Consider the following 15,279-nt stretch of genomic DNA (forward strand, 5'->3'; position numbering starts at 1 on the left):
TCCTAATACAAACTGTGTTGCACCCTCTTCTGGGATAAAAAGTGTATAGCAGTAAAAATGTGCACATAATTGTTACTGAACTCTAGACTGCTCTCTTTCAAGGTTGTTCGAGCTTCTCTGGATTTGAAAATCATGGAAACTTGATTTCCTGCATCTTTTATTCTATTAAACTAAGTTTTAATTTGCAAATAAGCTATAAAGTTGCTGATACAGTTGATTTGAGAATGTTCATACAAACGTTCATACAGGACTATACGGCATCCAACATTAGCTATGAGGCAAAAATGTATGATGTTTAAAGACACCGTAAAAATTTGTCAATAATAAAGAAGCTCAAATGTGATAAAACCTTTTTTTTTAAGTATCCTGTTTTTAATTCAGTCTGAGCTATCAAGGACTTCACAATAATTTATCTCTACAATCCAGGTTATTCAAAGTGTCCGGAGTAAAAAAACATGAAACCTTTCTATGCCATCTCAGTTTGTACTCAATTCAACCTAAATACAACTGAATTGTAAGATGGAGTCTATGATATGTCTAAATGTCTAAATTCACAAAAATAATAGGGAAGATTATCTAGAATGGTTTCATAAATAAAAATATACTGACTCAAACTGTGTATAGGTGTATATGGGAGAGAAGATCAGCTCTTCGGCATACTGGGAACTGGTTGGTGGTGGTTGGTGGTTTTAGTGGTGGTGAAACACAGTCCAGCATATGAAGACATTGTATTCATGTTCGCTTTGCAAGTCAAGAACTGGTGGCAACCACCAAACTTTTCCTGGCTTCCAAAGAAAAACAAGGCCATTGGCTTAAATAAATAACTTTAGTCTTAGTTTCTTCACTTGGTTTTCAACGCGATGCTTTAAAAGAAAGACATTCATCAAGCCGAGTACAAATATTTATGACATGGAGTCTAATTTTCATTAGTGTCTTAAGCTTTTGTCAGCTTTGTTTGAAATTTTTTTGCAATAACAAAAGTAGGCTACAGAGTTGGATTGGATGTGTTTGGTGCTCTTACCACACACACAGATCATATACATGTATGATATTATGAGCTGGTTCACATGGATGTATGGGAGCTCTCTGACGAGCTCTGATTGGTTCTTGTGGCTGTCGCTCTTTTGATGACGTCCTTCTTCCTTCGCCGTACAACACGTGTACGGTGTACCGTTTCGAGCTGAAGGGAAAAATAGCTATTTAACCGCAGCTTTCGGACATATCCGTGTGGTCTCTATCTTTTTCGTCCGTAGAAGGCTTTGCCAACTCAGCCGTCAAAATGGTGAAGCCTCGGTTTAAGGGGAAAAGCTCAATAAACCCCTCGTCGTCCAGCAGCAATCCTGGTGAGCTAACCTCCCATTAGCTAGTGTTTGTTTACAGCTAATGCTAAATGCTTGCTAGCCGTGTGATACATCACCCAGAGAAAGTCATTTCTAGATTTATTATTTTGTTAAATTGAACAAGGGGTTTACATTATAAGTACAGGATGTCAACATGGCTAACACAGCTCAGTTGACTTTATTAAAACGTTAGCCACAGGTACAACACACGTAGGAATGTTAAGCTAGGCCTTTAAAAATTGACACCAAGGTGTTTACTTTAGAAACTCAGAAAGATGTCTACTGTTTAGAAATGTGAACATAGTCTGAGTTACCAGTTTATTAGCTAAACTTAGCTAAAAGTGATATAATATGACTCTTCTCTAGTGAATGTAAAATTGATGAAGGTTGTGTTGTTTGTAACTGTCAAAGTATAAGTTTGTATAATACATCTCAGCAGCACCACACTTAAGTCAACACTCTTCTGAAACCAATAACGAACATTATAACCTTTTCGGTTGTATTGTTTCTCACAGGACGGTGGCATTAGACTGGGTATATAAGGATATTGTTAACAGATGAATTGTAACGTGTGTGTTTTTCACAGATCGAGTGAAAGGTGCTAGTGGGAACAACATGAGGGACCGAGCAACTATCAAGCGTCTGAATATGTACAGACAAAAGCAGAGATGGTAATTGATGACGTTTTTCAGGTGCTCTTGTAAGCTCCTGTGAGATTTTAAAGTGCCTGTGAAATTTAACAGCACTGTAGTCACACTGACTCTGATCTTCTGTTTCTAGTAATAACCGTGGAAAAGTCATCAAGCCTTTACAGTACCAATCCACAGTGACTCCAGGGACAGTAGCCAGAGTTGAACCGAACATCAAATGGTTTGGTAAATGCACTCTTTTGCAATGCAATCTTTTGTCATATTTATCTATGTCTGGCTGTCACACAGCCCTGCATACTGTACTCCTCTCCCCACACTACTGGAGCTGCTTCTGCAGTACACCCACACTTCTAGCTGTCTTGTAGTATGTATAAGATGCTACTTACATTAACTTAACTGGTGATTAAATCCATTTAAAGTTGAGACCTTAGACTTTTCTCATGGAAGACATCTAATAATAGGAAAGTTGCTGGTGCACTTACTAGTAGTGATAGTTGCATTCAGCTCAAGGGAGCCAGTTTCAGGATCTCTATATTGTGCATGCTGGGTGGCTCACCAGCATTGCTTTCCAGGACACTTGATGTAACATTAAGGAAATCTGTTTAATTACATATTTTTCCTGCTATAACTAGTCAAAAATAACTCATCAAGAAGTAAGAGGATATAATGGAAAATTGAGTAAACAAGGGATTATAAGTGTGATAGCTGGTTCTATATCTAAACTAACTGGGTCACACTTGGCATCTTTCAGCAAATACCCGTGTGATTAAGCAGTCGTCTCTCCAGAAGTTCCAGGAAGAGATGGGAGCTGTGCAGAAGGATCCATATCGTGTGGTGATGAGACAAAGCAAACTCCCTATGTCCCTCTTGAGTGACAGAGTCAAAGCCCATGTAAGTATAGGGTGTAGAAACTTATTATTACTGTGCTTTAAAGATAGAATTTTTTTTTCATACAGTCTGTTTGAGAATCTTTGTGGCTGTAGGTAGGCTCTCCAGTGCATCTGACATCATTTCTAAATATTATTATGCGTATTATGGTCAATTACGCTTTTGATATTTTTTCCTTGGTAATGATGAGCAGAGAGAGAGAACAACCCTCTCTCAGTGACTTGTTTGAAGGGATTTTATGAGGTGAGTTGAACATGAGGCCTCACTTTAATCCTTTTTCAGTTCTCACTCTGACCCTGAGTGTACTGGCACTGTGTTTGGCATGCAAAAGGTGCCTTCAGCCAGGTTGTAAATTTTCCACATTATAACCAACACAATTCCAAATATGATCTAGTGCTTATTGTTCCAAACTATTATTTAGATTCAGATATTTATGTATTTATTTATTTATGTATATTATGTATTTATGTATATATATATATATGTATATGTATATATAGATATATATATATATATATATATATATATATATATATATATATATATATATATATGTGTGTATATATATATATGTATATGTATATGTATATATATATGTATATATATATATATATGTATATGTATATGTATATATATATATATATAATTTCATTTGCTGTAGTGTTGCTTCTGTTGAAATTATAATTATGAAGTCATAATGTGTGACTGTTTCACAGCGTACTTAAATTTTGATATCTGACCATTGGTTCATCAAAAAGGCAAATTAATTCAATTAAACTTAACTGATCACCTAGAGATCGTCCACTGGAAGAACGTGTGTGTTCCTCTAGAAACATTTGGCATAAAGTCAAGGCAGATTTATCTGTTGTTCTGTTGATTTAGTCTTTGCATAATTGGGTGTTCTGTTCGCATTTGTTCTGGTGGTTATAGCTGTTAACACAATGATGTGATCTATTGTTCTCTTTTTCTACAGAACTCCAAAGTGCACATTCTAGACACAGAGGCTTTTGAGACCACATTTGGACCTAAGGCTCAGAGGAAAAGGCCCAGTCTCGTGGTGGGGGATGTGAAGGACCTTGTAGAGCAAGCCGAGGCCTCAGCCATGAGCTACAACGCAGACAAGGACAAAGACCTAGTGACTGAGGACACAGGAGTCCGGTAAGAATTTCAACAGATAATTAAATAGCACACACTACATTTGATTGGGTGGGAGTAAATTTGATTAATTGAATTTTTTTTTTTTTTTTTTTTGCATCAGGGAGGAAGCACGTGAGGAAATCTTCAAGAAGGGTCAGTCAAAGAGGATTTGGGGAGAACTTTACAAGGTATCATTTCCATCCTCCTCTTCATATTCTGCATTATCTTTACTGTAAAACTGGCACCTTAAAAAAGGGTTTTATTGTACATTACTGGCTGTTTTTATTTCAACAGGTGATTGACTCATCTGATGTCATCATCCAAGTGCTTGATGCCCGTGATCCCATGGGAACACGTTCCCAAAGCATAGAGACATATATGAAAAAGGAGAAACCTTGGAAACATCTCATCTTTGTACTAAACAAGTGTGATCTCATCCCCACCTGGGTCACAGTAAGATATTTACACCATCTTCATCTTCGCTTCCTTGTTTGACTTAAAACAGTTTTGAGTGTGTTTTCCTTTTATTAAATCGTCATCTGTCTTTTTGTCTCCACTTAATTTTGTACCAGAAACGGTGGGTAGCTGTTTTGTCCAAGGAGTACCCCACTCTGGCTTTCCATGCAAGCCTCACCAACTCATTTGGTAAAGGTTCACTCATTCAGCTGCTCAGGCAGTTTGGCAAGGTACGAACATAAATTCAACCCATGTACTAACACATTCGTTACAGATCTAATTCGCTGGATCAGTCAAAAGATCTACATGTCATTATTCTATATGAAATACTTCCTAATACTGGTTTAACATACAAACCAGAAGTGTTAGGTGTTGTAGTCTGATGTTTTATCTGTACTCGCATGCAGTGCAACATAGCCTGTGCTTGTGAAGACGTGGGACTTAAATTATCGGAAAGGTCTAAAAATCAAAATGGGAGAATGTTCTTGTTACAGTTAATGTTGTGATTTAAGGAGGCCTTTGTGAGGAAGACACAAAAAACCTGTTTTTCCCCCTTGTAAAAGTTTTTTCTATTGAACCACGTTCACCAAAAAGTCAGGAGATAAGATAGAGAAGCTTTTCCAAAACACCTTTTAAGTTATGCCTGATATCTTGTTTTAAAATGTTTTCGATCTCTGGGATTGACTTGTTTACATAAAAAGCCCTTTTAAAATATCATTTGGTGTGTGTTTTGAACTGGGACTACAGTGTAGTTCTGGAGTGATGACAAGTCCACTTGTTTTATTGCTAATGGCAACAGAGTCCCATCTAAAATTACCACCATGAACTGAGGACAGACTGTTGTTTAGGAAACACAACACTGACTTTATTTTTTGCTTCTCACAGCTCCACACCGACAAGAAACAGATAAGCGTGGGATTCATTGGCTACCCTAATGTGGGAAAGAGCTCAGTGATCAACACGCTGCGGTCGAAGAAGGTCTGCAATGTGGCACCCATAGCTGGAGAAACCAAGGTAATGTTCGTGTGTCATCGGGCAACTGTATTTAAACGTTTGCTATACAAGGAAGCATAATGAGCTATTGTAAAGTCTGTAGAAAGCTCTGCAGGAGGCAAACCTATAATACAGATTTACAGACCTCGACATTACACTGATTTCTTATCATCATCTCTAATAGTTTGCCTATATTGGCCATTGCCTACATTAAAGACATTTGGCAAAAATAACAACATAATGGAAATTTGTTTTTGATGCAACTCAAAGGCCTTTACTGTAGAATTGCAGAAAGAAATAACTACAGCAGTAGTATATAAGCTTTCTATAAACTCTATAGAGCAAAGGAGGGCAGGAACTTGGATTAGGTGTGGAGGTGATGTGAGGTTAAAAAATGCATGTTACATTTTCCCGACTCAGCAATGATTGATAGCTGCAACAACAGAAATAGTCGACTCTGTGTTCTTAACTATATAACTGAAAATCTAAGTGCAGACTGAGCCAAAAGAAAGAACAACAACCACTTTTATCCTTAATTTCCTCTCTCTTGGACTGTTTATCCTGTTTGGAAACGAACAAGGATCTGAAAACCCAAACTTCCAAAGAAGGGTCAACAGGAATAAAATGCCGATGTTGGATCCCAGTAGATGGGAGATGTTTTTGCACACCTACCTGTGAATCTGATGGGCCCATGCCCAGCACTCCTTTATTTCCCACCCTGTCTTTCATTCCGATCACATACTCAACATTTTTCAGTGACAAGCTCGTGATCCACAGCACTGCTGTACCTCTCATTCCTCTGTTTTTTAGAATGATTGTGTATTGTGATATAAACAGCCACTTTAATCTTCCTCTATCTGATGAACGATCATAGAAAAGGAAATAGGACAGAAAAGAGAAGAGCCTGTTATTATTTCTGTTCACATTCACTATAATACTTTGCAAAAGATAAATTGGTTTTAGTATTTATTTTATACATTTGCCTCGTTGGTTCTGTTCTGTCTAATCTTTTCATACAGTAAATATCAACAAGGTAAAATAGATTTCACATCACATGTTAAATTAAATAAATAATGTATAACATTTACCTCTTTGTATTTAAGGTGTGGCAGTACATCACTTTAATGAGGCGTATCTTCCTCATCGACTGCCCTGGTGTTGTGTATCCTTCAGAAGACAGCGAGTCTGATATTGTCTTGAAGGGAGTGGTAAGTTTCTCTTTTATTTTTATTGTGTATTAAATTTTTACAACACATAATAGTCCCAGTTACTCATTAACTCTTAATGTGTGTAACTTTCAACAGTTCCTGCAGTGCAGCGAGCAAAGACTTTAAAGTGGATTTGGCTTCATAACACTAAATACAAACAGAAATACAAAACTGGATGTTTAAAAAAAATAACTTTGTCAGCTCTGATTCTCTCCTTATTCGAGATCACAGCTTTACCGTGAAGGCCTCTAGTTGTAAAATTATATGTAAAATAGCATTCTTTGTCCCTTCCCCTTTCTCTTAAAGGTTCAAGTGGAGAAGATCAGGAACCCAGAGGAGCACATTGGGGCCGTACTGGAACGGGCCAAACCAGAATACATTCAGAAGACCTACCGCATCCCTACTTGGAACTCTCCTGAAGACTTTCTTGAGAAGCTGGCATTCCGCACTGGGAAACTTCTGAAGGTCTAAATGTTCCTTTCATTTTCTAACTTGCAGGATGTTGCCGGCTGTTTTGTTTCCTTTCCCGGTTTCATAAAATCTTCAATAAAAAACATAAAGGTTTTAACAAGTAGAGGATATGATTACCAAACAAAATGCCATTTCAAGCTTGAGCAATGTGTTTGTGCAGGGCGGAGAGCCAGATCTCACCACAGTCTCCAAAATGGTGTTGAACGACTGGCAGAGAGGACGTATCCCTTTCTTTGTGAAACCCCCTGGACCTGAGGGGGATGAAGAGGTAGGTATTGACTGAAGATTTCACCTTTGTTTTTGTTTTTTGTTTTTTTCCAGTACATTACTACATCAGCTTGTGCGCGTTGTGTCAAGCTATGTTTTACTTCTTTTTTTTTTTTTTTTACTTTAGGGCAATGAGCTATTGACAGTGGCTTATGGTCCCCCAGAGTCAGTTGAAGATGCGCAAGAGGAACAATCAAACAATCCAGACACCATATCTAATGAGCAGGGGGAAGAGCAGCAGCAACAGGGAAAGAAGGAGCAGGTCAAGAAGATTCTGGCTAATGTGCGACAGAACTTTGGCAAGATCAATGTGGCACCTGAGTTCAGCGAGGAAGACTTAGTTCCTGTGGAGATGCCTGATCTGGACATGTCTGACATCTCCGGCTCTGATGGCGAAAATAGTGAGGAGGAGGAGGATGAAGAGGAAGACGGGACCAATGCTGAGCTAGCTGATGGTGAAACTGAGGTCTCTGAGCCCACGACTGCTCAGGCAGGCAAAGCAAACAGCAACAAGAGTTCGCGTGAGGTGATCCGTGAGCTGGATGAGAAGATTGCTAAGTACAAGCAGTTCCTGGACCGGGCCAAGTCCAAACACTTCTCTGCGATCCGGTCAGTCTGTTCTCGCTCAGACCTTACTTACATATTTTCTTTTCCCTCATGACTTTCATCCAGTCAAGTAACATGAAGTTGCCAGGCAGAGATGCCATGCATTTCAGGTTGTGTATGCTACCTGCCTTTAAGCCGCTGAGGATTAGCAGTCATCAGTTTCCACAAGTTCTTAAAACTGTGTCATCAATCCACAAAGTTCAAACAAGAGATGTATAGATATATTGGGCTCAATTTAATTACTGATCATTTCAGCAGATCGCAGCAGAATAAACTGTTGACCTTCCCAGCTAATGATTTTCTTTTTTCCTTCTCTTTGGACAGGATACCTAAGGCACTTTCTGACAAAGCATTTACAGACATCAAGACTAAACAAGCAGCAGCATCAGCTAAGCAAGCACAAACGAAAGGTAGTCAATCAATACCTTTGTTATGACTTTGTATGGTTCTGAATGTAGAAAGTATATCAGCTTTGGTTATGGTCTAAAAAGTCTTCCACCGTTCTTTGAACAAAAAACAGAATTAAAAGGTCACATACATTCTGTCTTACTCACATGCCACTTATTTGCCACAAAAATATATATTACCTTATTTGTATGTTATTTACCTGTAGAAATGGAAAAACTATTTTGACACTGACATCAGTTTTCTTAATCTTTGTTTGAATTTAGCTGCAACCCAGAAGAGCAAGAAGAGAAAAGCGGAGGACAATGAGGAATCCACTGAGCCGCGCAGACTGACCTCTAAACAGGTATGCACTGTTTGTTCTCTCTGACGTCAAACAGGCAGATTTCTCTGGGTAGACACATAAGATTAATGAGTATTTCTCTTACTGATGTAACAGGAAGGATGATGAAAGCCCTGGTGATTTTAAGCTGAATATTTCATCAGTTGTTTTCTCCCCTTCTGTTCCTCTTTGCCTGTCTCTACAGAAAAGAGCAATGGACCGTGCTAAGAAGACGAAGAAAGTTGGCGTACGCTATTATGATACACACAATGTGAAGAACAAGAACAAGAACAGAAAGGCTCCAGCGTCGACCACAGAAGGCCAAAAAGCCAAACGATCAAAGCACTAGAGTTATAAAACACAAAATACGAAATAAATCTTTATTTAAATAAGCCAAACAGGCTGTTTTTATTGAGAATGTAGAGTTGATAAAAGGTGGAATGCAAACTGGGAGTTCATCAAGTAGAGACGATCTTGACCTCAGTTGACCGTCAGGAATATGAATTTGTGTTTTGCCTTTTCAACTTGCATTTTCTTTCAACTTTTCTGTTTTTGAATGGCATTTCATTCAGCAAAAAGTCTAATGCTCTCTTGACGTTCAAGAGAAATGTACAGTAGTTTTTGTACTGTACTTGTCATGTAACACTGTTTAAGACACATAAATATTTGATAATTGAACCCAGTTGTGTTTACATTAATTGGTGTCCTGAGAAGGAAAACAAAAGACAGAGGAATCTTCTGTACTGGTTTTGCTTGTTGAGGTCACTTCTTTGGTGTAATGATCAGTTCCAGTTGTGTCTGAATAGAACGAGAAGTAATGTGATTAAACTCTTAAGGCGGGCAGCAAAACTGTTATTAGTGAATCTAAAGGACCTTTTTGTATGGAATTATAAAACCTCACCTTGAGTTGCTGATTAGTTCTTTTCAGGAATTGAATCTCCTCCATGTGCTTCTTTTCTTCCACCTGTCGCTTTTCATTTTCTCTCTTTTCAATTGCATCACATTTAGCTCTCTGTTCATTAAGTTGCTTCTTCAGGTCATGTTTCTCACTCTCCAGATCAGAAATCTACAAATGTAGGAAGATACAGACTTGTAACATAGTTTTGAACATGGGACAGAGTTTGCAGTGTAGTGTTCTGCTCATTTTATAGAAACTCTTAAAGTGAAATGGTGCTCTCTGCTGGAAGTCTGATTGAAAAACACTAAATGATTCTTGACAATTGTTGCAACAATTAGGAATTTGTTTGTGTCTTGTATGTTAATGTTTAATATAAGTCATAACAAGCAACTTTGTGTTCTTACCATTTTCTCCATGTCAGCCTTGCCCTGCTCAGCCTGCAGTGCTTTCCTCATGCCAAAAGCCACACTACTTTCATACAGTGTCTGATAGGCTGCAATCGTCATTTGAATCTCATCTCTAACCCGCAGCAGCAGCAGCCCCCTCTCAGCACAGTTGATGGTCACCTGTCTAATTAGCTCATCTTAAATAAATAAAAAAATTAGGACTAGGCAGTTTGAAAATGGTGATGTGGGTGAGTTATCAGATACCACCGTGCAGATGATGTGCTTAGTAAAGACAAAATCTAACCACACAGAGGACAAAACAGTTATAATACATGTTAATACATGTATTATGATGATCACCCTAATCCTTACCAAAGCACTGGGAATACAGTTCTCTCCGCACAGGACAGATTCCAGTTTCTCTGGCCTGTCTTTGCTGCAGCTTTGTGTCAAGAAGCTCCTCTAGGTGCACAACATCAGTTCTCGTACATGGTGTACTGGACACATGCTGCATCCAGAGTTGGTTCCCCTCCATCCATTCTCTTTGATGGCAGAAGTTGGGATAAATGACTATATATATACTTGTTGAGCAAAACTCTGTAGATGAGGAAAACCATACCTGGGTGGAAGGATGGCGTTCAGGATCTCCTCACTTTCCTGCTTGGTAGCATCAGTTAAAGATGATTTAGGTTTGGGGGGCGGTGGAATAGGGGTAGAGTCAGCAGACTGCTGAGGACTCACTCTCAAAGGGCGTCCCTGCAGTGATGTTACATATTTTTAATGTTATACATGATCTAATATCCACAAGGATAACAGCAACAGTCTTACAGATGCTGCAGTATGAATATAACTACGTGTACAATACGTACAAATACAAACAGCATGTATATACCAATGTTAAGACTAACCCTAACCCTAGCTGCCATATTAACATTATATTTTAAACGTTTTATTTAATTTAACAGACTAGATTAGTGGCTCTGCTCTAACATTTCTAAAACAATTGAACATTACACGTGTCAGCAGTTTTTAAAACAGGTTAAGGAGAATTAAATAGTACATAAACAGTCCTGTACACATGTTTACCCATCGTTACTTTAGCGGGCTAACGTCAACTCAAGTCGGTGTCGTTACTTAGGAACTAGCCAAACTTACCTTCGGTGATTTTCTGTCTGTGCTCTTGCTGACCAGCACCGGGTTGTCGTATTTCAGGAGAGACTCGGCTGGTGGAATCATGTTTTACTCAGTAAATAATACAACTAAACACAGAACTTGTGGCTTTAGACCTTAGTTACACGAACATCGGTGCTGTTGTCGAGCTGGTGCTTACTGTATTGGGTTGGCATGGCAACAGCGTCCCTGTGTTCCGTTTTAGTTTTACCGGGTGGAATCAGGTGCTCCATTCACAGATATCACGTTAGGATGTCGTTGCAGTATTCGTTTATTTCTCTTCTTTTCAAAAATATATGATTTAATTATCACAATAAAACGAGAACAGCTTAAGCGCTCACGGGTTTTAACATTGTGTGTTTTAGCGTTATCACGTTTTTTATGCTTACTTTTTCTACCGCTTCCTTTACAGTTAATGCTAGATATGTGTTATCAAACTAGATAAGATACAAATAAAAAATAATCGTTTTTTAAAAATTGTTTTACTCAATGTGTATTTAAAAAAAAAAAGAAAAGAAAAGGCAGTCTTGGCGGAACCTAAGTGAAAAGTGGCCAGCGTTCATGGGGAGATAAATTATCGGCGCACAACGGAAAACGGAAGTGCGTGTTTTGAGCACAACAGTCGAAGTTTGTAATCGCTTTGTTTCTGACTTTTTCTTTGTTTATTACACGGTTGCGTTTGGTCGGAAATGTCTGTTTAGTCACGTTAACGACTGAGGCTGTATAATTACTTTACAATGGCCAAAGAAAAGCGACACAGAAGACGGGAATCTCCGGAGCGGGAGACCAAAGTCAAGATTAAGCAGGAGAAACTGAGCCCTGTTAACGTTAGGCCACAGCGATCACGGCGCTCGAGGTCAAGATCCAGCGGCACCTCAAGTCCACAGAGGAGAAGAACAAGCAGGTAGATTCGACATTATGATCTTATCGCATCGCTATTGTCATGTGTTTAGCGTCGTTTCACTCGGCAGACGTTAAACGAGTTGTTTGCCACCGAATCCCTTGGTGGAGGAGAGTGATTGTTTCCACATGGCTACGGCCCATGCTTGTTGCGTCATGTCGAAATCATGTTGTTTTTAAGAAATGTGTGACGTAAAACTGTTTCTCACGTAGATCGCCTGCCAGGACGAGGGACCGCTCACCGGGCAGAAGAGCTGCGTCTCCCGCTAGACGCGGCAGCAGATCGCCCAGGAACAGGAGGAGTCGCAGTCCTCAGCGCGGTGCTGATGTTAAAATGAAGCGGGTGATTAGGTTTTAATTTGTTAATATCAGCAGGACCTCATGAAAGTTAGAAGTGATCAAACGGTGGCAGTAAAGTAATTCTGTAGCTGGTGAGATGTTATTTCAGTTCATGGTGACATGTTGACGCCTACAAGTGGAGACAGAGGGATGAATACTAATACTACTATTATTATTATTATTAATAATAATAATCATATTATTATTAATAATAATAATAATAATCATATTATTATAGTTTAATAGCGTGCTGATTTTATGTATTTCCTTGGAATGTCTTATCATTTTAACTACAAAATCTTACATTTTAAGTGTCACATATAGATATAAAATAACATTTTATTGATAACAGTGACTCAAAAGATTTCCACTTTTCAGTCTTGTTTGGCATCGTTAATGTGTGTAGAACTTTGTATATTTAACTTCCTCTAAAATATCCCACAGGAGCGAGATGAGCAGAGGAGAAGGGATGACCAGCCAGAGGAGAGGCGGAGCAGGTGGGAATCGGACAGACCGCGCGAGAGAGATCGTGGGGGAGACAGACGCAGAGAACGAGATGCACTTGCTTCTCAACAAATGGAGCGACAGCAACATGATGAGCGGCGCAGGGAAAACCGTCAACGGCGTGAGGAAAACCATGAAGATAATTTTGGACAGTCAGAAGGCGGGAGAAATGAAACTCCTCCACCTCCTGTTGAAAAGGAGAAGCCCAATTTTGAACTGTCAGGGGCACTCACCGAAGATACCAACACTTTCAGAGGGGTGGTGATCAAGTACAATGAGCCACCTGAGGCTCGCATTCCCAAGCGAAGGTGGAGACTCTACCCTTTTAAAAATGACGAGCCTCTTCCAGTCATGTACATTCACAGACAGAGTGCCTATTTGTTGGGGCGGCAGAGAAGAATTGCTGATATCCCCATTGACCACCCATCCTGCTCCAAGCAACACGCAGTATTCCAATATAGGTAAGAATAATGATCATTACCTATGATGTTTTATTTAATATATTATTCATTTTAATCAGTATAATTAAGTAAATAGAAATAGACAAAATCCAGACAACTTTTTTTTTTAAATTCATTTTTATGTCCACTGCATTAAACATGAATGATTTTGTTGCCGTATAGAAAACTGATTCTACCTTTTTTCTGTTTATGCCCAGACTGATGGAATTTACACGTGCTGATGGCACCCCTGGTCGCAGGGTAAGGCCTTACATCATTGACCTGGGTTCTGGCAACGGCACCTACCTGAACAACCAGCGCATCGAGGCCCAGCGCTATTATGAACTCAAAGAAAAAGATGTTCTCAAGTTTGGCTTCAGTAGCCGCGAGTACGTCCTCCTCCACGAATTCTCAGACACCAGTGAGGTGGATGCCAAGCAGGAAGAGGAAGAGGAAGACGAGGGCCTCGATGAGTAAATTGTCCCCACTGTGTTAAGTTTGTTCAGGTTAACATCATTTTCAGTGTTCAGCGAATAGCTGTTTTTGCAGGGAGTGTAACAATGAATTGAACTGATAAATGTGGGACGTAAAATAAGATACAAATAAAGGAACAAGACTGTATATTCTGTAAGTACTGAATTATTGCTTTAACCTGCCACAACTGTCTTTAAGAAGACTTTCTTTTCTCAGGTTGTGTAATGTCAGTGATGCATGACTGATCCCACATCAGACAGTGCTTACAAGAGTGCTCAGTGCCAGATAAAGATGTCTTGCTGAATACAACAGTTGAGTAAATCTTTTTTGACTGCAGCACTGAGTAATTGTGTATAGCTGAAGTCTAATCTCATGTCTAAGTCCTGACTGCATATGTCAGTGTACATTATAATGTGGAATGTGAACTCTAGATTCATGTTTAACAAGCATTGCTTATTGTCAGAGTAAACAAACATATAACTTTTAATCATATTGCCTTTTTGCTTTGTAGTGAAGGGAAAATGGCTGATGCTGTTGTCTTTGTAGACTCCCACATTTATTTTTGTCTGTGCCCGCAGCATTTATAGTAAATTTTCATTTTTGTAATGTAAATAAAGAAGAAAATTTCTATTGTCTCAAGAGTTTTAGTAGAGACATCTCATCAGATCTGAGCCTGTGTTTTTCTCTGATTCCTCATTTTAATACAAAAGGTTATGACATGAAGATGAAACTGAAGGTGATTATTAGGTGCACAATTGCAAACTTTGATTTGTGAATGGAGTTATTAATTCTACATATAAAACAAAAGTAGCAAATAAACCGTGTGACGCATATAATGATCACATTTGAATATCCATCACATTTTAGATATCTGGTAATTTGACCAGTTCAAATTATAATGTGAATAAGCAAAATTATAATTCAGGATATCTGGAATTGCATTCTGACCAGTGAGAATGACATTTTAAGATATCTACAATAACATTTTTACTAGTCACAATTCTTTTGGGGATATCAGAAATAACATTATCAGATACCACCACAACTTAAGCATTTTTTGGACCAAAAGAGTTCATATTGCAAATTTCTGAAATGTATTTTCTGACTAGTCAACTGTAATTAAAGATATCTGCAACAACATTTAAACTATTCACAATTCGATTTAAAGATATTTTAATTGACCACATTTTAGATAGATATCTTAATTACCTTTTTTTATATCTCTCAAACTAAGATATTCAAAGTCGTAATTCAATTGTAGATATCTTTAATTGGAATTGTGACTAGTCAAAATGTAGTTGCAGATATCTCCAATTACAGTTTTCACTAGTCAGAAATACACTGCAGATATCTATAAATGCTAAGTCGACGCAATGACGTCTGTGACGTCATTTTGGATGTAAAAAAAATCACTTGACCGACGTC

General features: G+C 38.5%; 3 protein-coding genes across 6 annotated transcripts; 2 read left to right on the top strand and 1 right to left on the bottom strand.

The window, feature by feature from the left end:
* The first annotated feature begins 1,126 nt into the window (after positions 1 to 1,126).
* Positions 1,127 to 9,421, top strand: gnl2 (guanine nucleotide binding protein-like 2 (nucleolar)). Its single transcript, XM_026371389.1, has 16 exons — positions 1,127 to 1,343; positions 1,927 to 2,011; positions 2,121 to 2,215; positions 2,742 to 2,881; positions 3,852 to 4,036; positions 4,137 to 4,203; positions 4,310 to 4,468; positions 4,588 to 4,701; positions 5,357 to 5,485; positions 6,568 to 6,672; positions 6,979 to 7,137; positions 7,304 to 7,411; positions 7,538 to 8,019; positions 8,341 to 8,426; positions 8,688 to 8,767; positions 8,949 to 9,421. Exons 1-16 carry the CDS (start codon positions 1,280 to 1,282, stop codon positions 9,090 to 9,092), a joined length of 2,202 nt encoding a protein of 733 aa, XP_026227174.1. The 5' UTR covers positions 1,127 to 1,279; the 3' UTR covers positions 9,093 to 9,421.
* On the bottom strand, positions 9,403 to 11,654 carry dnali1 (dynein, axonemal, light intermediate chain 1). Of its 4 annotated transcripts, XM_026371392.1 has the most exons (7): positions 11,358 to 11,654; positions 11,183 to 11,250; positions 10,647 to 10,783; positions 10,400 to 10,569; positions 10,046 to 10,224; positions 9,645 to 9,809; positions 9,403 to 9,541 (listed from the first exon to the last, which is right to left on the bottom strand). In XM_026371392.1, the coding sequence occupies exons 1-7, from the start codon at positions 11,428 to 11,430 to the stop codon at positions 9,506 to 9,508; spliced, it is 828 nt and encodes a 275-aa protein (XP_026227177.1). In that variant the 5' UTR covers positions 11,431 to 11,654; the 3' UTR covers positions 9,403 to 9,505. The 4 variants fall into 4 exon arrangements, with proteins under 4 accessions (XP_026227177.1, XP_026227179.1, XP_026227176.1 ...); XM_026371394.1 differs by having other exon boundaries at positions 11,183 to 11,654; XM_026371391.1 differs by having other exon boundaries at positions 9,507 to 9,809.
* Positions 11,655 to 11,792: 138 nt separating this feature from the next.
* Positions 11,793 to 14,651, top strand: snip1 (Smad nuclear interacting protein). Its single transcript, XM_026371390.1, has 4 exons — positions 11,793 to 12,101; positions 12,311 to 12,440; positions 12,881 to 13,401; positions 13,599 to 14,651. Exons 1-4 carry the CDS (start codon positions 11,935 to 11,937, stop codon positions 13,855 to 13,857), a joined length of 1,077 nt encoding a protein of 358 aa, XP_026227175.1. The 5' UTR covers positions 11,793 to 11,934; the 3' UTR covers positions 13,858 to 14,651.
* The last annotated feature ends 628 nt before the right edge of the window (positions 14,652 to 15,279 follow it).

This window comes from Anabas testudineus, chromosome 16 (genome assembly GCF_900324465.2).
Source record: "Anabas testudineus chromosome 16, fAnaTes1.2, whole genome shotgun sequence".
Taxonomy (NCBI): domain Eukaryota; kingdom Metazoa; phylum Chordata; class Actinopteri; order Anabantiformes; family Anabantidae; genus Anabas; species Anabas testudineus.